This window comes from Lutjanus erythropterus, chromosome 15 (genome assembly GCF_056507025.1).
Source record: "Lutjanus erythropterus isolate fLutEry1 chromosome 15, fLutEry1.hap2, whole genome shotgun sequence".
Taxonomy (NCBI): Eukaryota; Metazoa; Chordata; class Actinopteri; order Lutjaniformes; family Lutjanidae; genus Lutjanus; species Lutjanus erythropterus.
Genome location: NC_139331.1, coordinates 36,169,324 through 36,196,855, shown reverse-complemented (window position 1 = coordinate 36,196,855; position 27,532 = coordinate 36,169,324). Strand labels below are relative to the sequence as shown.

The following is a 27,532-nucleotide window of genomic DNA, read 5'->3' as shown; positions in this document are numbered from 1 at the left end:
CATGACACATCAATATGATACAAACAAAATGTGTTTTATATCATGATTAATTGGTCATCAAAACAGTTGCAGATTCATTTAATAGTTGATTAATAATCAATTAATAGTTTTAGCTCTAGTCAACAGTGTCAAGGATGCTGTCAGAAGAGAGAGTTCCCCTTTTTTGGTGCATCAAATATATTTTTATCATACACCATGTGAATGTTTTGTGGTAAAATGTTAGACAGTACGGTGGCCGACAAGAGCAAACCTGCAGTGTATACAGAGACGTGCTGCATATAGGAAAACAAATGCAAAACGAAAACACTGCAAATACAGTGTAAATGTAAATGTGTTTTGTTGCTTTTATGTGTTACTGGCACTTTGATTAACTGGTTAAAAAGCACAAAGCATCACGGATTCAAACACCTCTGATTATTATTGCAGTTCATACAGTAAGTTGTGGTTCTACTATCTGAATTAGACCCACAACCACTAACACTATCACAGGTGGATTCTCCTCTGTGTGAACATCCTCTGAGTGGAAACACCCAGTCTCAGCTGATAAATGAAGCTTCCCTGGGGGGCGGGGCTCAGGTAAAGTGACACTGGTTCAGTTCATCAGGTGATACTGTATAAGGAGGAGGAGGAGGAGGGGCTGCAGGTATGAAGGCCGCCACTGACATCGCTTGCTTCCAGCTCTGAGTGAAGCCCCGTGGAGCGAGGTTCACTCATGCAAATGGAGCGTCTGCAGGTGTGGAGATTCTTCAGCCTTGCCGTTCTCACCGCCACCGCCCAGAGCACCACACACAGGTAAACACACACACACAGGTAAACATTCAGGTACAGGTGGAGCCAGGGGGAGTCATCTGGACAATCTAAGGGTCTACCTGAGGTTTTTATCCCATAAACGTGAAGGTATAGTTTCTTTACATTGATTTATTTACAACCTAAGTAGCAAAATTGACAAGGTATCACTAAAATATTATTTAATTTTCACATTGTGATGTGATGTCTAATTTCTGATACTCAAGATACTCACCATACTAGCTTCATCTGTAATGTGTTTTTTTTAATGATTCTAAGAAGAAGAATTTTGTTTATTTGTCCCCCTTGGAGAATATTATTTTTTTCCCCTCTACTGTTAATTATTTTGCACACACACAGGCTTGTTTACACACATGCACATGTAATATTGTTGGAGAGGTGGTGTTATGATGGCTGCTGCTCAGAAACAGGCACCCTGAGCCGTTGGGGACTTGGTGCACCTCTGCAGTTCCCAGGAGGTAACCTGGCACCAGCTACCAGCTCACTCTGTACTTGAACCAGCTACCCTCCGGTCCCCGAGCCAAGTCCTTACGGACTGAGCTTCTGCCCCAACGGCATCATGTGATTGAAAAGCAACATATTTTTCTTTGACCGCACCAGCAGTGAAAAGCAAACAATCTTGTTGCTCCATCTTTAACTCATCCTGCAGCACATTTGGCAGAGCCAGTCTTCCATTTTTCACAGATTTACAAAGATCTGCTTTTCAGTTTCTGTGTGTTTTACAATCCTACACATATGAAAGAGACTAAATGCTTGAAGAATGCCTGTTCTGGAGGAGATATAACAGCTGTGGGGAAAATGTCATCTTGAAATGAAAAGAAAGAAAGTTAGCCATTATTAATGAATTATAATTTTGGGTAATAATTATTCTCTCAGTGAATGGCTCCATCGCCAGATCTCACGCAACCACTGGACCTCCATGACTAAACCTTTTTATGTTAGACTGATTGACTGACTGACCGAGCAACAGAGGTGCTGGTCGTAGCATAAAATTCAACAGCAGCATGTGTTTCCACAGAACACACCGTCATCAGCTTTTATAGGGACCATTTCTTTGGCAGAAAATATTCTAAATGAAAAAAAGTTCATGTCCACAGATGATCCACTCTGCCCTCCAGTGTTTAACTCGTTCTTTCTGCTGGTTTGGTTTTTTCAGCACTGACCCTCGGCCCTCCTACCTGCTGCTGGCTCCCAGAGTCCTCTGTCCTGGAGTCCAAACGTCTCTGTCAGTCACCATCCTGACCTCCTCGCAGGTCACTGTATCTGCTCGCATTGTTCATGGAAACCAGACTGCGGCCTCAAACTCTACTACAGTCGGAGGAGGTGAAGATCTTTGGTGCATCACCAACAAAAGTCTGATTTTAATTACTTGCAGTGTAATTAAACAACGTAACTGTTCTGTTTCTAAAGGTTCGACCAAGCTGCTGACTCTGCCGCCTGTGAGTATGACACACATCATTTTTAAGCTTTACAGACTTGTTAGTGTCGTGTCTCTGAGGACGACGGTGTTGATCCACCGCTGTGGTCCAGACTGAAATATCTCAGCAGCTGTCAGGTGGATTGCTTTGACGTTTGCTGCAGACATTCACGGTCGCCTCAGCATGAAATGTAACAACTTTGGTGGTCCTTAGACTTTTCATCTGGCGCCATCATTAATACTTAATGCCATCTCCAGTGAGATCCAAGTGCACTTTATTTCATTCCATTGTTTTCTCTTCCCTTGTAGCTTCCATGTTAGAGTCTCTCTGGTCATATTGGCTTCCACAGGATCTGTCCAATCCAATCCCATTTCCTTTTCTCCTCTCAGTCTCTGCTTTCTCTTGGTTTGTTTTTTTTCCCAACAGATCCTCATTTCTTGTGTATCTTTAGATGAAGGTCTGCATGATTTTATTTTCCATTTTTCTGATCTATATTATATTGTGTCTCTTTGTGTCCACCTTGTGTACACTCTTGTACATTATTCTAACATGCTATATACACTAGATTAGTGGCTTTGGTGTGAAAATGAAGGTCGATTGTGCAACTTTAATTGTGCAGCGTTGTATTTGTCCTGTAGGGGGCACCATTCCTGGGTCATTCTGGGGCCAAAGGCAAACACAGTCACATCTTTCATTCTCCCCTGTAACTGTCTGAGAGACAGTTTGTTTATTTTATATTTTTGGTCATAATTTCACTAATGTTCACCATTTCATACCGTCAATAAAAATGATATGAAATATAATAAATAAGCTGTTCAAAAGACATCTTTAATTTAAGTTATCTAAAATATACCATATACCATATATAACATAACTTTCAAAATATTGTTTGGTTTTTATGTAAAGTTTAGTTTGATCTAGAGTGTAACAGGTCACATGACCAGAATTTAGTCACCTGTTGCATTATGGGTCAGAAGCAATACAGCTGCAGAGAGAGCCAGCATGTGGTTTTATCAAACATGTACTGAAACAATACAGAAATATAGAAAACCTGTCAAACGTGTTACTTCACTGAAAACGTTGTCTCTGGACACTGTTGGTTAAAGTGTCTTCTATCGGGGGTGAAAAGTTTTTTTTCTAAATGAAACCTGGACAAACAGTGATTTTTTTCTGTTTTCAAAGCCGAGCAGTGAGGTCTCTCCTTGAAGTGTAAACTGATACCTCTGAACAGAAACAGATACGATCAAGTCAAATTCAGACAGATGTTGAGCAGATCCGGAGCTGAAGCTTGTTATTTGGACTGCGGCCCGGCTCTGCTGTCCTTTAGTTTACAGACACCTGAGAGGCTTTTAACTTCAAAAACAAGTTTCTGTGAAGGTCAGTCAGGTTTCAGGTATCTTACATTTCCATTAGTAAATAGAATAATTGTCCTTTGGTCTTTTAGTCTCCAGACATTTAGGATTTTTACAGTTACAAATTATTCTCTCGTTCCCCTGCAGATCCACGCGAGCGAGTCCAGCCACTGGCAGCCTTACAGCCTGGAGGTCAAAGGTCACATGGGCAGCGTCGAAGTTTTCTCCAACTCAACAAAGCTGCGCAACCAAGGCTTCTTCTCCACCTTCATCCAGACAGACAAAGCAAACTATCGGCCCGGGCAGGTGGTGAAGATCAGAGCGGTGTCTGTCCACCCCGACGGGAAACCCTGCGTGAGCCCCGTGGACATCATCATCAGAGTGAGTCTCACATCACTATACAGTGAACATGTGGAACTACCTGCCAGCTAAGAGATGGTGAAGCACCTACTGCAATGCCACTGCAGCTGACAGATACGACCAGGAGAGATTTGCAGTTTTGAATAGTGTGAGTTTTTGTGTAGTACAGTTTCAGTTTTCTTTAAGATGCATAAAACAGTGTAATGATGGTATTTTAATGGAGCATCCTGGGTTCATCTAACTGTCTAAAATTAATAATGAAACAATAAAAGGGACGATAAGTCCAGACTTCTCAATTCAAATACTGTTATTTATTTAGATGGGTTTTTTTTTTATTTAGAACATTACAACTGACCAGGAAGGTTTAAAACAATATAGCAGATGTAGAATTTTTTTTCAAGAAACTCACAAAAGCAGAAATAATTCAGAATAATTTTCCCTTGATGTGGTCGGAGCTGCAAGTCTCAGTGGAAGGTTCAGACTCGATGAAGACACATCTGGTATCTAAACATTATTCATTTAATGTTATTTCTGTCTGTCCGTTCTACCGTATCCAGGGTCCGAGGGGAAACCTGCTGAGACAGTGGCTGGCTGTGGACAGCGTCCTCGGGGTGGCGTCCACAGAGTTCCAGCTGTCTGAAAACCCACCGACGGGTGAATGGACCATCATCACTACAGTCAGTGTAAGTCTGATCCATCTCAGTCCTCTCAGTGCATCTTACTGGACTTTTATACAGACTGTAGAAACAGGCCTCAGATCGTTTTCAAACTGGACTGAAACTCAGTAAAGACCAGTCAAAACTAAAGTCTACAGATATTCACTTATCTATACATTTCATTCTCACTGTAACACTGTTGGACGGATGAATAAATGAAAAACATTAATTTTTCTTCCCACTTGGAAAAAGTAAAGTTTGTCGTGTCGGTGATGCCACAGAAAACTTTTTTTTTCTCTTGTCTGTTTCACAGAGCGTTTCCAGTGAGAAGCATTTCAACGTGACTCATTATGGTATGTTTTTTCTGAACTATAAATAGACAATAGAAGCTGAATGATTATACACAGAAATCATCTTTTCTATTATCTCACGCAGTCTGTCCTCCAGGATTTAGACATTCAGTTCCTGATTATCAAAGCTGTGAAAATGTAATTCATTATTCTTCAACAAGAACATATTAAATCAAGCTTAAAAAAATATTTTCTCAAACAAAATCACCCAAAACTGTAATAAACATGAAAAAAATAACATCATAACCCCCCCGGAAAAAGACTGCAGTGAATGAAAGTACAAGTTCATAATCAAGATTAGCAAGATTAAGTCCATAATCTTAATATGTCTGGTGATAAATCTTAAATCCACTCATTGTGTTTGTGTTTTCAGTTCTGCCAAAGTTTGCAGTGGTGATAGAAGCTCCGGACATCATTTATTATGAGGAAACTCTGCAGGGCTCCGTCACAGCAAAGTGAGAAACTTTGTTTCTGTCTGTGTCTGACTGATGATGTCTGTGAACAAAACCGGAGGATTATTTAAGATTATTTGTTATTTTTATCCGCAGGTACATCTACGGCAAGCCTGTTCAGGGACACATGAATATGAAGTTCATACGTCATTTTCATGGTAATGAAGATATATATGAAGAAGACAGAGAGGTGTGTCATTTTATTTAAAGCTTCCAACTTCTAACACATTTTATATCAGAATAAATTAATTCTTTGTTTTGTTTTTGTTTGTTTTTTTTTGACTGAAGTCTGACAGAATAAGAATTTTGCAGTAATGGATAATTATTAGTATTTTGATTAATCAATCAATCAACATATTGATGCCACTGTTGCTTTGATTCAGATTGACGGCACCACAGACTTCATGTTTGATGTTCTCGACTATCATCCAAAGAAGAAAAGAGATCTAGAAATGATCGATTATTATGAATACAGTGAATACGATACAGCGCTTCTGTGGATTGTTGTTCATGTGACTGATCACCTCACAGGTAATCAATGTTTTTTTGCCTTATATCATCACCTCCAGGCTGCAGTGACGTACAGGAATATAAATATAAAAGTCTCATTCCAGTAAATGTTTGTTTGACTGTAAAGGACCAATCAGAACTCAAGACCAGCTGTGATTTACCATCTGAGTCATTGAGGAAACTCAGGTCACGTCCTCTGTGTTTTTACTGGGACTTTAATGAAATATTACATTCTGAATATTTTACAGGTTGATTCCAGTATTTTTTACCTTCAGTATATTTTAATTTGATTTTTTTTTTTTATAATTTTTTTTATGCCTGCTGATGTGAACAAAGCTTGGAATCAACATTTGTTTATGTGTTTCTTTGTTTTCACTGGACATTTTCTTTACTGACTGTTTTCTGTTTTTTATACTCGTTGTATGTTTCTTATTTGATTTTCAGTGTGTGATTAAAATGACAGGTTCTGATCAATGATGATAACTAAATATTTGTAAGTTGTGACCATTTCAGTTTGAATTCCTTGAGTATTTGAAATCTTGGGAAAATTAGTTGTCAACTCTTTACCAGTTGAAAATAGCATGAATTTGGATTTTTCTGCACCAGCTTAAGTTAAGTGGGTCTGGACAACATCACAGACAGACTGCAGGAGTTTTTACTCCTGAAGGGGCTGAACATTAGATGATGGTAGCATTTGTTAAATATTCCTCGGATGGTTCCCGGAGAATAACCTAATAATTTTGGTAACCTTTTTACCTTTTTTCTTGGCCCTGATTTGTTTGAGTGCTCAATGAATTTCAAAATCTAGTGGTCAGATTTGTATTAATGAATTGATCACATCCTGCTTCCCAGAAGAGTAAAATTATTGCTTTTAAACAAACAAAGTATTAATTATGCCTGTTTTTTTTTTTTTTTCATTAACTGCAGTGTTAATTTATCAGATCTGACTGATGTTGTTCGTTCTTGACTTCACTGTTGATGCTTCTCATCTTTCAGGTCTCACATACAACAGTACAACAAAAGTGTCTGTGGCAAAGTTCAGATATAAACTTTCATTTGACTGTTATCCCCAAATATTAAAGCCGGCTCTGAACTTCACTGCCAGGGTAAGACAAGTTTCAGTCTAACTTGTTTTAATGTGTCAGTTGCTTACGTCTATACTTTATTCACTACCTTTTCTTATTAAATTGTTTACTAAATTGGATTCAATCTAAAAAGCATATTCTCAATAGTTTTCTTGATTTCTTTTAGCTGAAAATATCTACATACAAGGATGAGCCGCTGCCCCCCGAGGCTCAGCTGAGGACCGTTCAGGTGTCAGTGATGCAGCAAAGGAAAAGTCTGTGGAGTTGGGAAAAGTTCGAGCTGGAAGACATGGATCCTCGTCAGTCAAACGCGTCACAGCCTCTGAGATCTGTGCATCTAGAGGAGACGCCGCCTAAAGAAATGGAGTTTCCTGTCCCTGCAGATGGAGTGATACCGCTCTACATCCAGCTCATGAATGACACTGAAACACTCACAATTGATGTAAGATGATTTTATCACCTTTAAGGTTCCCCTGTACTGCCTGCAGACTCACTCTAACATCAGAACGACACACATCTGTTCTGTATGTACATTCACTGGAAAAATGACTATTGAAAAAGACTTAGAAATGCCAGAATGATTTTTGATCGACACAGTTTTGCTAAAACAAAACAAAAAAAAGGAACAGTGAAAATACAAAAGTACAAATATGAAGTTTCCAATTGTACATAAATAAATTACATTTAATTATAATTTCCTTTATCATTCAGAAATTACAGAAATTACTGTAAAATAAAACATTTCTATCAAATTTTAAATTAACCTTTGTCAGTATGTTTTCTGTGTCGTTTCCTTTTCATACAAAAAGATGAAGTACATTAATGTCTTTGCATAGAAAGGAAACCAAACGTCATGTTTTCATATTTTTGGAGCCAACGGGGCCAATCAAGGCCCCCCTTTTTTTTTTGGTTCGCTGAGATTATCTTCATAATGACACATGTAAATGGATAATTATAAACCATTCTAAGGTCAACTAAATGTGCACTACTCACCTGTTTTAATTTTTAAAAAAATCTCTAGTAGCACAATTAAGCTGTTTTTTTATTAACTGGTCCCCATATTTATTTTCTAATGTTCATGCACACAAGAAACTGACTTTTTTATGAGGAAAGAAATGCTTTCAACACAATTTTTAAACCTCAGTGTGTTGTGATAAGTAACACTGGATGTAAACAAAACTTTTTTTTATTTGCAAGGAAACTCTACGATGCACCAATTTAGAAGATATATATAATCTCAATAAAACTGGAGTCATGCTCAGGACCGCTCATGAATGGATGCAGTTATTGTGTCACAGTATTATGATAATTTGAAATATTGGAGGACCTGAACCTGACCTTGGTGAGCAGTGACAAGGATGTTTTGAACACACAGATGTTGACCATGTTTGTCGAAGACAAACTGAGACTTTTAATGCAGCTGCAAAGATTTTCTGCAAGATTATTTAGCACCAGAAAAGAAATATGAAGACCCTTTTCACATTTCTTTGTTTTCAGGCTTCTTTTGAGGACAGCCACAAAATTTTACACCTCTACAGAAGCTACACATCCCCCAGTCACTCATACCTGCAGATTCAGAAACCTACCAAACCTGCACAGGTGAGTATGAGGAACACAAAGTACAAGGTTACATCTGTGTCACATGGTTCTGTCTGGTAGCATTGTGGAAACACTGTTGGTCAAACAGGATGTACATTTAATTCAAACATGGACTTCACACACATCCAAATACAAACACTCACAAAACTACTGGTGACTCCAAAATAGTCTTTAAACATGTTTCATCACAACCTTCTGCTCCTCCAGGTTGGTTCACCTCTACAGCTGCATGTTCAGAGGAATTTTCCAATGACTGAGATTCACTACATGGTGAGGACCACATTATGACACTCAAAGAAGATGCTTAATTAATTAACATGGCATTTAATTGATTTACATTTTATTAAGGTCCTCTGAGGCTTCCTACTGTGGCTTTGACTTAGAGTGCAACTTTATAATAAACTTGAATTTCCCATATTATCTTAATTAGATCATCCTGTCTTTTTTAATTGTATCTTCTATTTTGATTTGTGTCTGTTTTACATCTTGATATCTAAAAAAAAAAAAAATTAAAATAAAGTTTTATTTTGCATAAATTAAAAAAAGTCACAATATGTCTGGTAACTTCAACTTTGGGTTTTTCTGCCCCGTAGTGACCAAAAAATAAAAATAAAATATTTAGCTTAAAGTATAATATTTGTGATAGAATTGAGGAAAATGCCTGACATGTTTTCTGTGCAGGTGACGTCCAGAAGTCAGGTGGTTTCTGCTGGGAAAAGCTCTGGCGTTCTGACTCTGGTCCCAGAAATCAGCTGGGCTCCTCTGGCCTGTGTCATCGTCTACTGCGTGCGTCCTGACGGAGAGATCGTCAACGACGCGCTTCAGCTGCCCATCGGCCAGACTTTAAAAAACGAGGTGACTCATGGCGTCAGTTGTATGATGTATGCAATGATGGTACGAGACTGACCGGCCTGTGATTGGCAGGTGTCTCTGAGCTGGAGCGACACGACGAGGACGCCAGGTGACAAGGTCACGCTGAAGGTTTCAGTGGCAGAGCCCGACTCTCTGGTCGGGATCCTGGTGGTCGATAAGGCGACACAGGGGGCGGGATCACAGAATGACATCACCAAGGAGACGGTGAGAACAGCAACAAGCTTTACTGTGTTCTTCTTCTGTTCTGACTCCAAAATACATAAATATACATGTTAACCTAAGAGGGTGAACAAAAAAACATTTCACCCGTTAACAGGGTGAGAAATGAGCACCAGCCAACATCTGCTGGTAAAATCTGGAAAATATGGTCGATGGATTTCAGACACAATATAATAATTTAATATTGAGTGGAATGGACATGGAGCATGGACACCACTGAGAGCAAGTGAGAAACTACGCTTTTTTCGTCGCTTTAAGACAAAATAAGATAAGAGAAGATAAAATGAAAAGGAAGTGAAAACAAATGAAAAACAATAGAGTATTAAATATAAAGTTAAATAGAAAATAAATGCTAAACAACAGTGCCTCATATGACAACAGAAGTAACATAAATTACTGAAACAGAAAAGTGATATTGGCAATGAAACTGAAAGTAAATTTGGCATGTATATTGAAAAGTAATGAAAAGTAGTATTGGGCCTGATAATAACAGCCAAATTAACCATGCGCTGTAAAAAAAAAAAACTAGAAACTAAAAGTTTTAATGCCTGAAAAAATTAAATAGTTTTAATTGATAATAAAAATTCAAAGCTTTAAGTTTATCTGAAGAAGAAAAGTAAATTATCTCAACAAAAGATCAGCAGTTGGTAAAACTTTTTCAAAACATAGGAATTTGAGTTGGGCTCAAAAACTCAAAAATCTATTTTTGAAAAGTTTTTTTGTTTTTACAGTACGATGTACATGATAGTAATACTGAAAAGTTAAAGATAATATTTGCAGTTTTTATCAGTGACACTGAACTATTTAGTGTATTATTGGTTTATTAACATGTTAGTAATAATTTAGTTGCAGAAACACTTTAGTGAAGCAGCTGACTGTGACTTCAGTCCGACCCTCAGTCATGAAGTTATGAGTCACATGTTTCCTGTTTGTAAAGACAGTTTTGGTCATATAACTTCCTCTGTCATTTACAGCAGTCCATCCTGTGATCAGTGAAAACCAGACTCTCCCCAGGGTCTCTCTCCACTTTAACATTTTCCAACAGTAACTGTTTTCCAGCTCGATGTCTGCCGCCCTTACGCCCAAAGTTTTCCCGCAGGTACTTTAATGAAACCCAAACCTCCGCCTCCCCCTCGGCTCCAGTATCGACTCCACCATGACAGTTTTTGGTCAAACTGGTTTTAAACAATAAGTGGTACTTTTGTCTCCTGGTCTGTTTTTGTTGCTCTTTGTGGGCTGCAACAGTGGCGCCTCTGAGGGTGGTGGTGTTGCTTTCACAGGTGCTGAAGGAGATGGGAGAATATGGCGTCTCCAAGGCCGACGCCCACTCTGACATGATGGAAATGGGAGATCCATTCTCCGTCTTCAAGGTCAGCCTCCCCGGAGACACATCACATCTGTTTGTTCTGTAGAATACTGTATTAAAGGGATAGTCTGGATTATTTGAAGTGTGGTTGTATGAGGTTCTTATCCACAGCGGTTGACGTGACCTCGGTTTGGCGAAGCAGCAAGAGCACCAGTGTAGGAAACTAAACGATGTCCTGCAGTGGACAGAAACACAGCTTTTAGACACCTTATCAGTTAAAGTTTACACTATATTTTGAACATTTTCACAGCTTTACCTTGCTGTCAGACAGACTTTTTCCTTTGGGAAACTGTTGTTCTATAAGCCAGATCTCTCTCTCTCAGAACACGGGATCTGCTGATCGACTGCTGCCTTGATCTGTTAGTTTGTTTGTGCAATGGTTTGATTTCAGTGAAGTTAACAGACTAAATAACTTATTAACTAAATGAACCTGGTGCAAGGATTGACACTAGACCTATGGGACACATACATCTGATATTTTACTGCATTTAATTACTGCAACTGCATGAACAGAGCAATAACTCTACTGTCAGATCATGAATATATAAAGATGTATTTTGTGTATCATGATGCACATTGTGCACATAATTCCTATACTCTACTTATAACTGAGGGAAAATAAGGCACATACCTTTACTGTATGTGTATATATATATATATATATATATATATATATATATATATATATATATATATATATATATATATATATATATATATATATATATATATATATATGTGTATATGTATATATATTCTATTAATGCCATTTTATCTCTGTGTATATTTGGTAAACTGTCCATATTTTTATGCAGCTTTTTACATTTTTTATATAGATTTTTTCTTCTCCACATCTGTAACATGAACAGTGACTTCAGTGAATCTGAATCATCTATCCCTTAAAAACACAGAATTTACAGGCTGAGAATAGTGAGCAGAGTTGGATGGAAAATGAACGCCATTTCTGAAAACCTATTGTGAGAAAAGTTTAGTTCAGAATTCTTTTTGCATTTAAATGATAATGTGCTAATTCTGTATGAGCTCTCCGATCAGATGTGCAGTGAAATGTGTTTTTCCTCCACGTCTCTGTGCAGACATGCGATCTTGTGGCGTTGACTGATGCCAGTTTGCACATGACCGAACATCACCTGGGGCCTGTGTTTCGTAAGTTTTAAAAATCAGCTTCAGTCAAAAGCTCACTTTGTGTCTGTTACGACGGTGTGATGCCAATGAAACTGACGCTTGTCCTTTAAACAGCCGCGGTGGTATATTTTGACGCTGCCCCACCAGAGGTCACGGATACGGAACCACGGCAGGAGCCGCGAGAGCGCCGGAAGTTTCCAGAGACCTGGATATGGATGGATACCAACACAGGGTGAAGTTATTGTAGAATGACTAAAATGTCAAGTTGCTAAGAGAAAGTTTGCCCCTTTCTTAATGATATTTGGTGACCTTTATGTTTTCTCTGTAGTTTCAGGTGAGACTGAAACTTCTGATGACTTTGTTTTAATCACTTGTTTCTGCTGGTGTTCGAAATCCCAACACCTCCCACATTTTAATCCAATCCATCCATTTTCAGCTGAGGAGTTTCATAGCTTAGACCCAGCCTCAAACCCTGACACTTACCTACAAAACACCAGGTCCTATTTTGAACAGGAAGTAGGGGTGCACTTCAGTCTCACAATGTGGCCACAATGAGTATTACAACAATAAACACATATTTGTTGATCATGGAAAAAAAATCTCCTGCCAAAACAAACAAAAAAACCTTTTTCTCCCTTGTTCTTCAGTCATAAACACAGGAGAGCAGAAAATAGATCAATGAATCAATCATTTTTTTTCTCACATGCTGCTGTGCACCATTTTAATGTTTTAAACACAACAAGTTTGCAAACCTAACTGACATTTCATATGAGGTAAATACAGTTTATTTATCTATATATATATATATATATTTCTTCACAGTAATTTAAGCTCAACAGAGATAACTCTGACTGTACCAGACAGCATCACAACCTGGAGCGCCACCGCCTTCGTCATGTCTGAGAATCTGGGCCTGGGCGTCGTAGAGAGGCCTGCACAGGTATTTACTATATAAGTACATTTTCTTGTTGGTGTTGTTTCCACCCGATGAGACAGTTTATTGTTTCCATGTGATCCTCCTGCAGCTCACAGTGTTCCAGGATTTCTTCCTGTCCTTGAACCTGCCGGCCTTCGTGATCCGAGGAGAGGAGCTGCTGCTGGAGGTCATTCTGTTCAACTACCTCCTGCAGGACATGGAGGTCAGTCCGATGCTCCTCACACAGCTCGGCTGGATGAGGATGGGGAGGACGGTTGTTTAAAAACTTGTTTGTCACATTTAATATTTAAATAAATATAAAATCTCGAAGGTGTCTTGATTAACAGGAAACCAGTAAACAAGTGCAGGTGGATGCTGTTGGTCAGTTTGGGTTTCCGGAGCCGGAGTTTGGGTTTGGCCCGGTGGCTTTTCCTCTAAAGTGGCTAATTTAATAGTTGTGGCTCCAGAGAGTTGTTTTTTTTTTTTTCAAAAATGTCCGTGTTGTTATTTGTGATATTGGGCTTTAGAAATAAAACTGACCTGAATATGAAATAAACAAACAGTTGAATTGCATCTTAAACTCCAGTGTCTTAAAAGTCATCGATGTTCCATCACAGGAACAAACGATGCTGTCAATGTTTTATCTGCTTTAAATCAGTGTGTTGACTCTGACAGTGTGATATACTGTGTGTCATTGTGTGTAGACAGAAGAATACAGCAGGTGTTTGGTTACAGCTGACTGTCAGTGGAGTGAATGTGGTTCACAGGGATGGCGAGGCTGTTTGAAGCGTCAGGTTGCTTTAAGATATGAACCAGGAGGCTCCCTTTACATTTTAAATGCATAAAATCTTGATGAAAGAGCTCAGTGAACCCTCAGAGAGTTATTTGTGTTTTGATTTGATATTTGGTTACAACAACAGTCTTTGTGCTGCCTGTTTTAAACTGATCTGGGCGGGTTCTCTCCATCTGTCTTTGTCGTCAGGTCATGGTCATTGTTGCACAGAGCGACACCTTTGAGTTCCTCTCCTCGGACAATGAGGAGCTGTCCATGCCCACTGTGCGTCATGTGTCTGTGGGGAGTCAGAGCGGAGCGTCCGTCCTCATTCCCATCAGGCCGCTGGCCCTCGGAGACATCCCCATCTCTGTGAAAGCCACATCGTCTGCGGCGTCTGACCACGTCCGGAGGACGATGCTCGTCAAGGTGCTGTGAGAAAAAACACATGAGAAGTCTGGTTTCGATAATGTGAATTCAAAAAACTATTGAACTGAATTGCTTTTGTTTTTACAGTGTAGGAAATTTTAGTCATCTTCATAAATGAGACAAAATAAGTGCATTTAGTCAGAATTAACAGGCTTGTGTATTTCCTCCATTCAGTAAAACAAATATACACATTTTAAATGTTTTATAAAAGATTTTCTGCAGATATAAATCTTAAATTTTGCAGAATTTCTTCCATAGTCTTTTGTTTATTTGGTGACCCAAATAAAGTCTCCTGTGACCCACCTGAGGGTCACGACCCAGTGTTTGGGAATGACTGCTGTACAGTTTGTCTGTGAGCTGTTCTACCAAGGTCTGATGTTCCTTCTCGCTGTGTTTCATTAAAGTGCTAAAGAGGTGAAGTTCTTGCTCAACAGAACATGGTGAACAGTCAGTGAGAGTTGAACCTGTCAGGTTGTGTTGATCAGAACATCTGTCAACCTGCTGCTGCTCCAAAACAAACACAAAGACTCTCAGAGAGGAAACTCTTCGAATGTGTGTGACCTTCATCTGCTGCTCTGCTGTAACCAGAGAGGTCTTGATCTTGTTTCACAGCTTTTCCCAGAAATATTACTCATTAGGTTTGTTTGTGTGTTGTGTTTCCATATTTCTGGGTTGTTGATTCTGCAGGCGGAAGGAATCGAGAAGTCGTTCTCCTCCTCGCTGCTGTTTGAGCTCTCAGCCTCGCAGTCGAGCCTCTCCGGAGCCGTGATGTTCACCTTCCCAGCAGATGTTGTGGAGGGCAGTGAGAGGGTTTCAGTGACGGCCGTCGGTATGTAAACACAGCAAACACAAAAACACAGAGTCACAAAACAAACAGAATCAGATCACCTGAAGTCTCAGGCTGATTCCTGTGAAACAACAGATCATCAGTTCTCCACCGAGTCCTAACTAACAAAAGAATTTACTGTGTGTACAATAAACACAACTTAACACACAATCCATGTTCATCTTATCTTTTCACTGAGTCATGAAACTGCTGCCACTTGGACTTGTACATGCTCCACTTTGTAATTTCACTTTAGTTGAGATGCCTTTAATTTAGAAGGGAATATCTTCAATAAAAATCTTGTATCAAGGCATTTTCACTTCAAAACACTACTAACAGCAAAATTAAACAAGATTAAGATTCTACAGTACACTGTTATACACTGTACAGAAGAATACACGACTACACTCTGTAGTCTGGCTCAATGTCCCGCCCACAGTGCTATCTGATTGGTTAGAAGTCACAAGTAACAGCCAATCAACACAGACACAGACATTCAGACACAGAGCTGCTCTGATGAGTTGAGAGGAGCTGTGTGTGTGTGTGTGTGTGTGTGTGTGTGTGTGTGTGTGTGTGTGTGTGTGTGTCTGTGTGTCTGTGTGTGCAGAAGTTACAACAGGAGATACTGCCAGAGTTTCAGTAAATTTCACAAGCTTATGATCTGTTTCTAGGACAACAGCATAGTTACACCAGTGAAAATGTCTGAAGTCATGGTCGTGATGTCACTGGAGGTCATGTGACGTCTTTTAAATCAGTGGCTCTTCACAGAGATGAGCTGCAGAGTAAAACACAGCAGCATCTGTCCTGTCTGTTCACTGACACTCTGCATTTCAGGTATTATTATTCATATAAAAATAACAGCGACAGAAAAAATGTGTTTGACATCATGATGGTTACATGTAGTCCACAGACCACATGCATGCTGAACCGCTGGTTTACTTTATGTTTAAGAAAAAATCAAAATCCTCCAATTTATTTCAGCATGTTAAATATGAATATTTCCTGTATTTGTTTTTACTTTTCTATGACAGTAACCTGAATCTCTTTTGAGGACATTGTTTTGGGACATTTTCCATCATTTTATTACATTTTATGTACCACACAACTAACTGATACATTGAGAAAATCATCAACAATGAAAATAATCATTAGTTGCAGCCTTAGATTTGATGTAATGGATTCAAAACAAGACAACACAACCCTGCAGTTTGTCAAACACATGGACTCCAGCACGTTTGAAACTTTAGACTTGTGTGTGCAGGTCAACATGGATTATAACACCCAGAGGTTCTTCATGTTCTGTGGGACACACATGTTCAAACGGCAGGAAGTTAACATGTTGTATTCCATGTAACGCGGTGCAGACGTTCAACGTGAAGCACGCTGAGGTCATACTTTCCTGCTCCCTGCAGATGTTGAACATAGAAAACATTTATACCAACAGAGAGAGTCAGCAGTGGAGTCGTGTTAAAGGTTAAGTGTGTGTCAGTGGTGAAGAGGAAGCAGCTGGTCGCATTTCGTCATTTCATCAGTGGAAACATGCGCTCACATCCCCATCAGAAAAATCTGCAGCTCACTGACTCCACCCACTCCAGACTTAAGTCAACCAATGGGATTCATTCGGAGCAAATCAAAATATTTGTATCACTAATCTGCTGCGACACAGTGATGTAATGTTTATGTTGGCTCAGTAAACCGTAAACATGATTCTTCTTCCTTGTGTTACTCATCATGTCGGGTTTGTCTGGTTTCCACGGTGACGAAGGTGACATCCTCGGCCCGTCCATCAGCGGCCTGGAGTCTCTGATCCAGATGCCTTTTGGTTGTGGGGAACAGAACATGATCAACTTTGCACCAAACATCTACGTCCTGCAGTACCTGAAGGCTACAGGACAGACCGACCAGGAAGCCACAGACAGAGCGACGGCGTACATGACGACAGGTAAAACACCACAGACAGAACCACAGATCACATGGCCTACAGCAGTCGACACTGGGTCATGACCCACAGGTGGGTCACAGGAGCTTTAATTTGGGTCACCAAATAAATGAAAGATAATGGAAGAAATTTAAGATTTACATCTGCAGTTCACCTTAAATAAAGTATTTAAAATGTGTATATTATATATATGTATGTACTTATTTTGTCTCATTTATGAACAAAGCTAAAAATGTCTTATATTGGTTTCCTGATGAGAGGAAATAAAAACAGTCAGACAGCCTGTTAACACCAGAGCTGCAACAGTTATTCAACTATTAAGTATTAAACCAATCACCAACTCTTTTGATAACTGATTGGTGACCTGCCTGCTGTTTGATCTCTGGTGTTTTTCTCACCAGGTTATGAGCGAGAACTGTCCTATCAGAGAGTAGACGGCTCCTTCAGCGCCTTTGGAGACCAGGACTCATCTGGGAGCACCTGGTATGTTCACAGTCCTACATAACACATAACATGTGGCTTAAAATCTGAACAGAAGCGTTTATGAACACCTCGTTTCTCTGCAGGCTCTCTGCCTTCGTGCTGAGGTGTTTCCTGCAGGCGCAGCCTTTCATCAGCATCGACGCCAACGTGCTGCACAGGGCGCTGGACTGGCTGGGATCCCAGCAGAGGGCTGATGGGAGATTCAGGGAGCCCGGACGGGTCATCCACACCGAACTCCAAGGAGGCCTGGACGGCCCCGTGTCCCTCACGGCCTATGTCCTCATCGCCCTGCTGCAGGACAGTGACATCAGTGTAATAGTCAACTAGAGCGTTTATTTGATTAGTCAATTAAAAGGAAATTAGTTTAAAAATATTTTGGTCATAGATTAATCAGTTTTCAAGCAAATATGTCTGGTTCCAGCTTTTTAAAGCTGAGGAGCTGCTGCTTTTCTTTGTCATTTATGAAACTAAATAACGATTTTTTTGGTTTTGGACTGTTGGTTGGACAAAATTTGAATAATTGCAAATAAGCAATTTTCAATATTTTGTAATTGTGCATTCTGTGAGATAGTCTTTTAATTGTGAACAGAGTCTAATTTGTTCACCCAGAATGCACTGCAGCTACAGGACAGATTAGGAGAGACAAATAACTTTTTCACTCTCCAACCACATGTAAGAAAAATTGTTTGACTTGATTTTGGCTCTGAACTCGATGGATATCTGTTTTCCCCACAGGGATCAATAAAGTTTGATCTTAATGAGCGGTCTGTAAAAACATGAAGAGTGAGAGCTGGACACACTGATGTGGCCACAGATGGGATTAAACACTAAACATCCAAACATGTTGCCTCATCACGCTGCATCTTTATGATCTGATCTCATAAATGCCATTCAGCTGAAGTGACTCCTCTCACGCTGCTGCCCTGTGCTCTGTCTGTCAGGCGCAGTATGGGAGCCAGGTGTCTGCAGCCCTCATGTTTCTGGAGACTCAGACCAGTCGGTCTCTCAGCTCCTCCAGTAACTACAGCCTCAGCCTGCTCACCTACGCTCTCGCTCTGGCCGGCAGCTCCAGCGCCAACACGGCACTCAACGAGCTGATTGGACGAGCTGAGATGAAAGGTTTGTGTGAAATGTGAAGATTACGACTCCTTCATGGAGATGTACTCATCTTTGAGTTACAGCAGTTACACCTGACCCTTCATAGATCCCGCCTCTTTTTGCTCTGTTCTCCAATAACAGCTGAACAAGCTTGGTGGTGGAACCTCGGTCAATGTTCTCTTTTCCTGTGTTGTACACCTGTACTTTGATAGACATCAATAATTAGCTAACTAGTTAGCCAGCGTTTTGCTTAAATTGGCTATCGATGTAGATTAGCTAGCTACTAACATCTAATTATTGACTAGCCAGTTAGCCAGCATTTGTGAACATTAGGTATGAGTTATAATAGTTTGATAGTTAGCTAGCATTTTGGTAACGTTAACTATGAGATGTAACTAACCAGCTAGCATTTGATGCAGTTTAGCTATCTAGTGATTAATGTAGATTGGCTAGTTAGCATTTTTCTAACACTAACATTATATATATAACTAACTTAAAAATAAAGGTGGTTAAAATTGCTGAAGGACCTGTTAAAGCAACATATACTCATATATTTTTTTCTTGCATAGACAAGCTGAGCACATAGCATATCTAAGTACAGACAACACATATGCAGCTTACAGTGGCAGATTTACCATCAAAATTTATGGTAATTTTTTTTAAATGAGAATTCTATGAGGGTTTGAAAGAGTCACATGCTACATATGATGCTAAAAGACTGAGACTAAAGCATACATGTTCCCTTTCTCATTAGTTAATTGAAACGAAAATCTGACTATAATTTAATTCTCACTATTTTTGCTGCTTAGTTTTCATACTTTAATTCATCTGTTAGTTTTCATTGTAAAAGTTTTTTTTTTCTTGTAATGTTAAACACGATGCAATCTTGTTAGCTGGGACTGTTGAAAACTCCAACTGCAACAAAGATTGAAGAATTATTTTTAAACCTTTTAAACTTGGCTTTAGACACGGCTGTCTTTTATTATGCACCAAATGACTCATGTTTTCTAACGATGCCTTTATCTCCTCTGACTGTCCTCCATGAGCAGACGGTGTGCCGATGTGGTCTTCCCCAGACGTCCTGTCGTCGTCGTGGCAGCCTCGCTCTGCAGACATTGAGATGGCAGCCTACCTGCTGCTGTCTCAACACAAACTGGGTCTCATCACAGACGGACTTAAAGTCATGAAGTGGCTCAGCCAACAGAGGAACCACAAGGGAGGATTCGGAAGCACTCAGGTCAGATATTAAAATTTAAAAAAAAGAAAGAAATTGATATAGTCTTCTAACATTTTGAGTAAAAAATAAATAATATATAATAATCGTACAAAGGGATGTTCTGTATGTTTAGCCTGCACAATGAAGCTAGCAGTTTAGTGAAATTTGAATCTAAAAACAGTAGTAACAAGTATGTAAAAAAAATAATCTGCTTCACCAAATATTCAGTAGTGCACCAAATGTGGATTAACTGCTGCTGAAAATAATTCCTAGCAAATGCACTGTTTACACCTGTTTGAGGACACAGAGAGTAATTACCTGACTGTAAACACACAGGTTTACAAGCAAACATGAAGATAAATCCAATTTTTAATCCCAAAAGTCTAAAGAACAAACACTGAGCTTTCGTCTGGCCAGTCTGCGGGCCCGTGATTTCTTTGTGGATTGCTGCTGCAGAGGGGTTGAGAAGCAGGAGTGAAATTAATCCTCTTTTTAATCCCTAAAAGTTTAAAACATACACTCTGAGCTCCCCTCCTGCCAATAAAGGAGTCTGTGTCATTGCGACTCCAGTGTTTTTTCCTTTAGAAGCTCCCGTCTGCCACCGACCCTCTTATCCAGAGCTCCCTGGCTCTGAGCAGCTGTCTGTCGGCTCTGTGTCTCAGCTCCTCCTTCTCGGCCCTCAGCAAAAGCCCCGCAATAGACGTGAATGAAGACAACTGAAGGTGAAATCAAAAGTGACCGAGTGAGCTGACGAACTCCTGGACTGAGCATGTTGCTCATCAGCTGGACTCTTTTTAAGATTCTCTGCCTGATAATTCTGTTTTATGGCAACTTTTCTTGCAGGAGTTTCTGACATTGATTTAGGGTCTTACTGAAGGAACGTGCACGCACAGCTGCTCAAAAAGAATGGCCAGTACACCTGGTCTCTACATGACCTGTGATTGGTTTAAATCTGCCGTCACAGACCAGATTCCCTAAATGCTGAAAACAAGTGAAGAGGAGGTGCAGAAATCTAGCTCTGTTTCAGACCACTTGATTTACAGTATGCTGACAGGTTGTTATAGAATCATTGCTCATTGATGCCAAAACTTGTTGCTTTAAGGCCAAACAATTCTTACCTCCCGCTGCAGAAATGTCAACATCAGCCTCATCTTTAATGTCAGCGTGCCGTTAAAACAGACGATGCAAAAACTAACTTAAGAAGATTTCATGTAAAAAAAAAAACATTCCCATCTGTGTCACTTCACTGTGGTTTGTGTCACATCAGACGAAGGCTGTGGCCGTCTGGGCATGTGGTGACTAAAGTGGAATTAACCCCTGAGCGTGCATAGACACACACGCACAGACACGCACACACATGCAACGAGGAAACAAAGATCTAAATACTGTGTCAGAGGTTCCAAATACAGTATGTTTTATAAAGCTCAGCAGGATTTTCTCACGGTTTGTCAGCCAAAAATAAATCTGTTTGTCTACAAAAGCAGATGCACAGACATATGCAAAAAGGCAGATATGAACACCCACACAGATGTAAACAGGAAATCAGCCGTGAATATCAAAGCGACTGAACTGTAAGTGAATATTTTGGAGCAGATTCACAGATATGACTGTATCTGGTTTCCTCTCTCAGGACACGGTCGTGGCTCTGCAGGCCTTGTCCACGTTCGCTGCTTTCGGCGGTTCTCACGACTTTGACCTCACCGTCAGTGTGAACAGCAACGCCTCGACCACCGACGCCTCCTTCCACATCCACCAGGGCAACTACCTTCTCCACCAGAGCCAGCAGGTACAACATGTCACATTTATCAGAAACAACAGCTGAACGAGTCTTTAGATGCCGTCTGATTGGTTGAAACAAAGTGGATCTGGGGAATTTAGTGTCAACTTTGGGAAGGTATCCAGTGTTAAATTCAAAAGGCTCAAGTCCAAATAAAGTCACAAGTCATTAATGTGAAAGTTCAAGTCGAGTTTAAAGTCTGTTTATTTTTTCAAGTTGAATCTAAAGTCTTGCGACCTGCGTTCATACCTCAGGAACATCTGGAGTCTAAACTTTGTCTCATCTTGTTTCAGATTGATCCAGAGGAGGAGCTGAACTTCCAGGTGATTGCAGAAGGTCGTGGACTCGCCCTGTTTCAGGTAATGACAGAAATGTTCACACTGTTTGGAGCTTTAATACAGTATATCACTACAATAAGATCCCCTCCTGTTGGTCAGTATTCATAGGCTTGGTAAAATCATCATTGGCTACGGTTACATACACAACTTTTCCACTAATATTCAGAATACAGGTCGTGCAAACAGCAGATTCTGGTTGGATATTCAGAATTAAGCTTTATTCTGAATGGAGCATATTCTGATTAACACATGGGATACACTGGTATTATTCTGGTTACAGGAGTGTTTTCTGGACATATAAACAGCAAATTCAGCACATGCTTCTCAGCTGGGGTTTTTACAGCAGTTTGCGATACACAACCTCTTCTGCTCTGTGCTGTAAACAAACCAACCAGCCAACTGTTTGCAGGACCGGGGTAGAGAAATGTGCACAAAAGAAAATCGCAAAATTGTGGTTGGAGGGGGAAACTCACCTACTTTTAACATTTGATATACATGTTTTGGATATGCACAAATATTGCGGAGTTGACCTCCTCAAGAAGGCGTAAATGTATGAAAGAAGAAGGCTGTGTTTGCACGGTTAATCCACACCACGGGTGGAAAACTCTGGAAAAAAAGTAAAAGCTATTTTGACAGAAAGAGTATCCATAATCACAGCATGCACAGCTGCATGTAAATGGGAATATTTAAGGAATATTCCTTTTCATTAGACATATAAACAGCTGAGTAAGAATATGGGCTTTTTCAGAATAAGGGCAAAAAAACAAATATTGTGTGCATGAAAACGTTGCCACAGCGACTTCAGTGGGAGCAGGTTTTTAGTTAAATTAAAGGACCAGTGTGTCAGATTTAGTGGCGTCTCACTGTGATCCTGCAGATTGTAAACACCTCGTCTCACACACCTTTATGAAACAAATGTGTTCCTGAGATTATAGGAAACTCAAATTATCTTCATGTCGAGATGAGTCCTTTAGTTCAGGCAGTCCAGAGACGCCTCATCATGAACTGTCCAAGACACCGCCGCAGTTTTCACACATGCTTGATTTTCTCCTCGCCAAATTGACCGGATGCACTCATAGTCGAGGCCATTTGGAAAAGAGACTGAGGCAAGAAAAACATCCAATGAGAGCTCACAGGAAGCCGGAGGCAGCGTAAGACATGCAAATTATACACAAAACATTGATCAATTTAAATTATAGCTTATCACAACACAAACCACAACTTCCCCCGTCTGTTTGCAATCAAACATTATTATTTTGTCTCCACATCTTTCCAAGAATTTGTTTTTAGTTTATTTACAACTCTATTTTGTTCACCATCCTCTGGATAATTATGTTATTGATCTTCCTGTCGATTAAAAGTATTTCTTTTTTCAACTTTCCTAATTGGGCGTTTAAATCCACCCTGTGCTCTTTTGTTTGATATCAACACAACATTCAGTTTATCTGGAGAGGACTGCACCTGAAAAACTGCCATCATCTGCCTCTCAGTGACTTCTCATGTGACTTAATCTCGTCTTGGATTTATCCAAATAAAATAATCGAAGTTATAGTAATTGACACGACAAACATCTGTAACAAAAAACATGTTGAACTTCGGCCTTGTATTCTTTTTTCCTTCCATTTTCCCTCCTCAGCTGAACGTGTTTTACAACGTCAGGAGCGAGCGGCTGATGAGGAAGAGACGAGACGCAGACGAACACGAGGCGTTTCGTCTGCACGTGGAGATGTCTGACGAGGGCACAAACTCAGCACATCTGCACATCTGCAGCAGGTGAGCAGGTCGACCCTGTTTGTTCACGTGACGTCAGCGTGACGCAACACAACAGTCAACAGCCAGTGTATGACATCTGACATTATGCATGTTTACAAACAATAAAACATCATCAGTAAAGAAGAAGATAAACAGTAAAAACACCAGATGAGAATTTCTGAATAAGATTACACAGAACTACAAATAAAACATTAAAAATAAATGTTATGAAAAGAGTAAATGTGTGAATATCACTTCAATCTTAAAAAATTATTCCACTTAAAATGTTGTATAATGTGTTTGTTCCTCACTAAAAATTTGCCTGTTGATATATTTGTGCAACACGTTTAAGCTTTGTAATCATAGATTTAAAAAAAAAATCTAAATTATCTAAATTAAGTATATACATTCTTTTTTGTTTAAATGTTCAATATGTAAATTCTGCAGCTAGCGGACAAAAGATGCAGTTTGATGACATCTGAAGCAGCGTAGGATCATGGGAGTTGTTGTCCTCATTGTTAAACAACCACAATAAGTGATAAAAATCTCTCTGAAAGTTTTATTCACATCATGTTTTAGTTTTGTGTTTTAGTCACGTTTGTCAGTTTTCACAGAAGTTGTAGCAGCTAGCGGCTAACAAGGAAAAGCACCGTTATCTTGAATAACGTCTTCTTGTTGTGTCGTCCTCTGCAGACTCACAAAGACTCTGGGTCTGGATTCGACCGGCATGGCCATCCTGGAGGTGGGTCTGCTGAGCGGCTTCAGTCTGGGGCCGAAGGGCGTCCCGATTGACAGGGTCATAAAGAAGGTGGAGACGCAGACGGGGAAAGTCATCCTGTACCTGGACTCTGTAAGATTCACTGAAACTTTAACTGTGTCACTGACACACTGTACTCCGACTGCTGTTCCTGTTTATGACTCTTGTCTCTGTGTCTGAAGTGAAAGACTAAAAAATAAAATGCATTTTTAGGTGACAAGAAAGGAGATGTGCTTCCTGATTCCTCTGGTCATGGAGTACAAGATCGGCAAAGTCAAAGAAGCAAGTGTTGTCATCTACGATTATTATGAACCAAGTAAGAGTGGAATTTAATAATCATTTGTCCTTTTACACTTTTACAAGTAAAAGTATGCAAGTATTATATTTACTCAAAAGTCAAAGTACTTTGTTATGCAATAAAGTTTTTCCCTGTCAGTGTTTGACTTTTATATCTGATGTTTTTGGATTAACATTATTGCTGTGTTAATGTGTATGTTGCATTTTTTCATTTGAACTACTTACATACCACATACTTTACTTATATACCATTTCACTGACTTTTTCATCCTTTGCATTGCTAGAACTACTTTTTTTTTTACTACTTTTGAACTCTTTTATTGACCCTGTGCAGCAGTCCCAACTTTTTCTTCATTATATGTTGTTGACGAGTTTAATAGTCATAAAACAGCCTGTTTTCAGTTTTGTGATGACACGTTTCCCAGCTGTTTTTTAAATTGTTTATTTAGCTTAAAGACCGAAATGCACTGAAAGCAATATTTGAAGTCAGTTGCTGCTCCTGTGGTGGACATCAGGCGTCAGATTTGAATTTGCCAACACCATTGTTTTTGACGCTTCAAAATCGAAACAAGTGGAAGGAAGGAGGAGAGGCATGTTTGGGCCTTCAGAAGGAAGAGAATTTTCTCATCCAATAAAGGAACACTTCAAATATGTTTGTTTTGAATGTTTGTGTAACTGGTCCTCATGCAGAGCTTTGGGGCTAAATTCAAACTTGTTAAAAGCAGCAAATGACTCTGACAGAACCTGAACAAATAGAACTTAAATGCAGGTGGACTCATGTTGAACCTTTGACCTTCCTCTTCCAGGACGAAGGACAGAGAGGATGTATAAATCAGACTGGAGGAGAGACATGTCCATCGGCTCCTTCTGTAGCGACGACTACAGTCAGTGCGCAGAAAACAGCCATTATGAGCTCAACGCTGCATCACCCTGCATCCAAAACACCCTGCTGACCAGTTTACCACCTGCTCTGCTCCTCCTCATCATCATCATCTTCCTCGGCATCTAAAGACCATCCAACCACTGCTAGTTCAGCTACATTTCTCAAGTTCAGTTCACTGTGGAAGCTGTAAGCCGTTTTTCTTAATAATGCTGAAATTTCATGTTTTTTAATGACATGTTTAAACTGACATGTTTACGTTGTGTTTGTTGCAGTATGTTAGTCTGATGGTAACAAAAAAAAAATGATGGTTTCAGGAAGAAGCTGCTTTAATGTGTGTGTAAGTGAACTAATGGGAGTTCATCAGTTATGATCCGATGGGTTCTCAGGTGGTTGAGTTTCAGAGTTATAGAAGGACAACAGTAGGTGATTTTTTTTTATGTTATTCAATTTAAATTAGTAGTGCAGCACCAAATGATCTTTCGTAGTGCCAAATCCACTGAGAATCAACAGTAACTCAGCAGATCTACAGACTTTCAGCTTCTTTTAGGTTTAGTTCTGATGAACCCACCTGCTCAGCAGTGAGCAGCAGACAGACACAGTTAGCAGTTTAGCAGATAAGGACAAAGATATTTTTCTTAGGAGTCGGTAGAGATGAAAAGCGGTGCCAGAGGAGAGTGAATGTTGGAGTTATATTCAGGGATGACCATGTGGATTTATGTCTACTTGTGGAAATAGGCAGCTGTTTGCTAACATTTTAGTCACATAAACTTGCTAAGCTGACAGTAAATCGCGGCTGTGTGTTTGTCAGCTTGTACTGAAGCCTTTAAACCTTTGAGTGGTCAGAAACTGCTGACTGCAGCTTTAAAAAGAATCCTGTGAGGATTACTTTGGTCTGGATTATGTCGGATGTGTCCATCCTGGGACTGGTTCAGATCGTCACAGTCGATTTCAGTCTTTCACTCTTAATTTTCAGACATTTCAAGAACTGCTTTGCAGCTTTTTAACAAGGTTAAAAAATCAAGCCAGGCATTGATCTGCTGCTCTGATTACCTCGAGTTATTTGCATAATTGTATAAAACTAGAGTCATTCATTACACACGTTAACACAGCCACTAAATGTTTTGTGCACTGTCAAGTTTGGCTTTTCTTCCAATGGATCATAGAACTTTTATTAATGATATAATATTTTATACAAAACAAATGTGATCTGCTGGTTTCACTGTTTTGCTGCCTGCCACCTTGCATTGATTAAAAAAATCTAATTTTGATTTTAAGTGCACAACAAACAATACGAGGATTTCTAAAGTTATAGGATATTATAAGTAACTAACAGTGTAGATTGCTGCCATGAATTAAATGTCACTGAAATTCTTATTTGTGGGACTTTCTGTTTCTGTTCTTCTTCATGTTGGTTATTTAACAAAAACAAAACAAGAAAAAAAAACCTCACTGCTGTTGGCCTGTCAGACACTTCTGGTAGATTACGTTGTGAAAGTGGTGAATCTAGTTTTATTTAATAACTTTACCTAATAACTGTGGGGACATGAGCCATGATAACTTTTCAGATTTGCAAATTCCTGTCCCAAGCAGTGATTTGGTGTTTGATAACTGCTCTATATGCCTTCAAACTCAGAGATCTAACTGTATTCCACCATAATATTAGATATTGTCAAGCAACTTTTTGAAATGTCACAAAAAAAGGGAAATGTGAATTAGGTGTGATTCAGATACGCAAACAACCGTTCAGTCATGTTAACTGTTCACTATGTTAAAACTCATTTGGAAAAAAGTGTTTCTATCTCCCATGTGCAAAAACTTGAAAAGAAATTTAGTTTTTTTTTAATACATTTTGCCATTTC

At 39.5% G+C, this 27,532-nt stretch overlaps 1 protein-coding gene across 1 annotated transcript; it reads left to right on the top strand.

Moving 5' to 3' along the window:
- The first annotated feature begins 658 nt into the window (after nucleotides 1–658).
- On the top strand, nucleotides 659–26,646 carry cd109 (CD109 molecule). The gene is made up of 33 exons (XM_084737114.1): nucleotides 659–792; nucleotides 1,964–2,130; nucleotides 2,218–2,246; nucleotides 3,725–3,958; nucleotides 4,495–4,620; nucleotides 4,907–4,946; nucleotides 5,317–5,398; nucleotides 5,492–5,585; nucleotides 5,779–5,926; nucleotides 6,902–7,011; nucleotides 7,157–7,432; nucleotides 8,488–8,589; nucleotides 8,797–8,871; nucleotides 9,271–9,444; nucleotides 9,514–9,666; nucleotides 10,845–11,051; nucleotides 12,142–12,211; nucleotides 12,305–12,422; nucleotides 13,013–13,130; nucleotides 13,216–13,329; nucleotides 14,089–14,307; nucleotides 14,995–15,136; nucleotides 16,899–17,075; nucleotides 17,474–17,555; nucleotides 17,639–17,867; nucleotides 18,497–18,674; nucleotides 19,703–19,890; nucleotides 21,500–21,655; nucleotides 21,940–22,005; nucleotides 23,621–23,757; nucleotides 24,430–24,586; nucleotides 24,707–24,809; nucleotides 25,597–26,646. The coding sequence occupies exons 1-33, from the start codon at nucleotides 713–715 to the stop codon at nucleotides 25,797–25,799; spliced, it is 4,554 nt and encodes a 1,517-aa protein (XP_084593240.1). The 5' UTR covers nucleotides 659–712; the 3' UTR covers nucleotides 25,800–26,646.
- The last annotated feature ends 886 nt before the right edge of the window (nucleotides 26,647–27,532 follow it).

Excerpts from the sequence above, each read along its gene's own strand:
- cd109 (XM_084737114.1), top strand. The coding sequence starts at position 713 with ATGCAAATGGAGCGTCTGCAGGTGTGGAGATTCTTCAGCCTTGCCGTT. Across the intron at positions 7,012-7,156 it reads CTCTGAACTTCACTGCCAGG|CTGAAAATATCTACATACAA; the intron begins GTAAGACAAGTT and ends GATTTCTTTTAG. Across the intron at positions 24,810-25,596 it reads CTACGATTATTATGAACCAA|GACGAAGGACAGAGAGGATG; the intron begins GTAAGAGTGGAA and ends TTCCTCTTCCAG.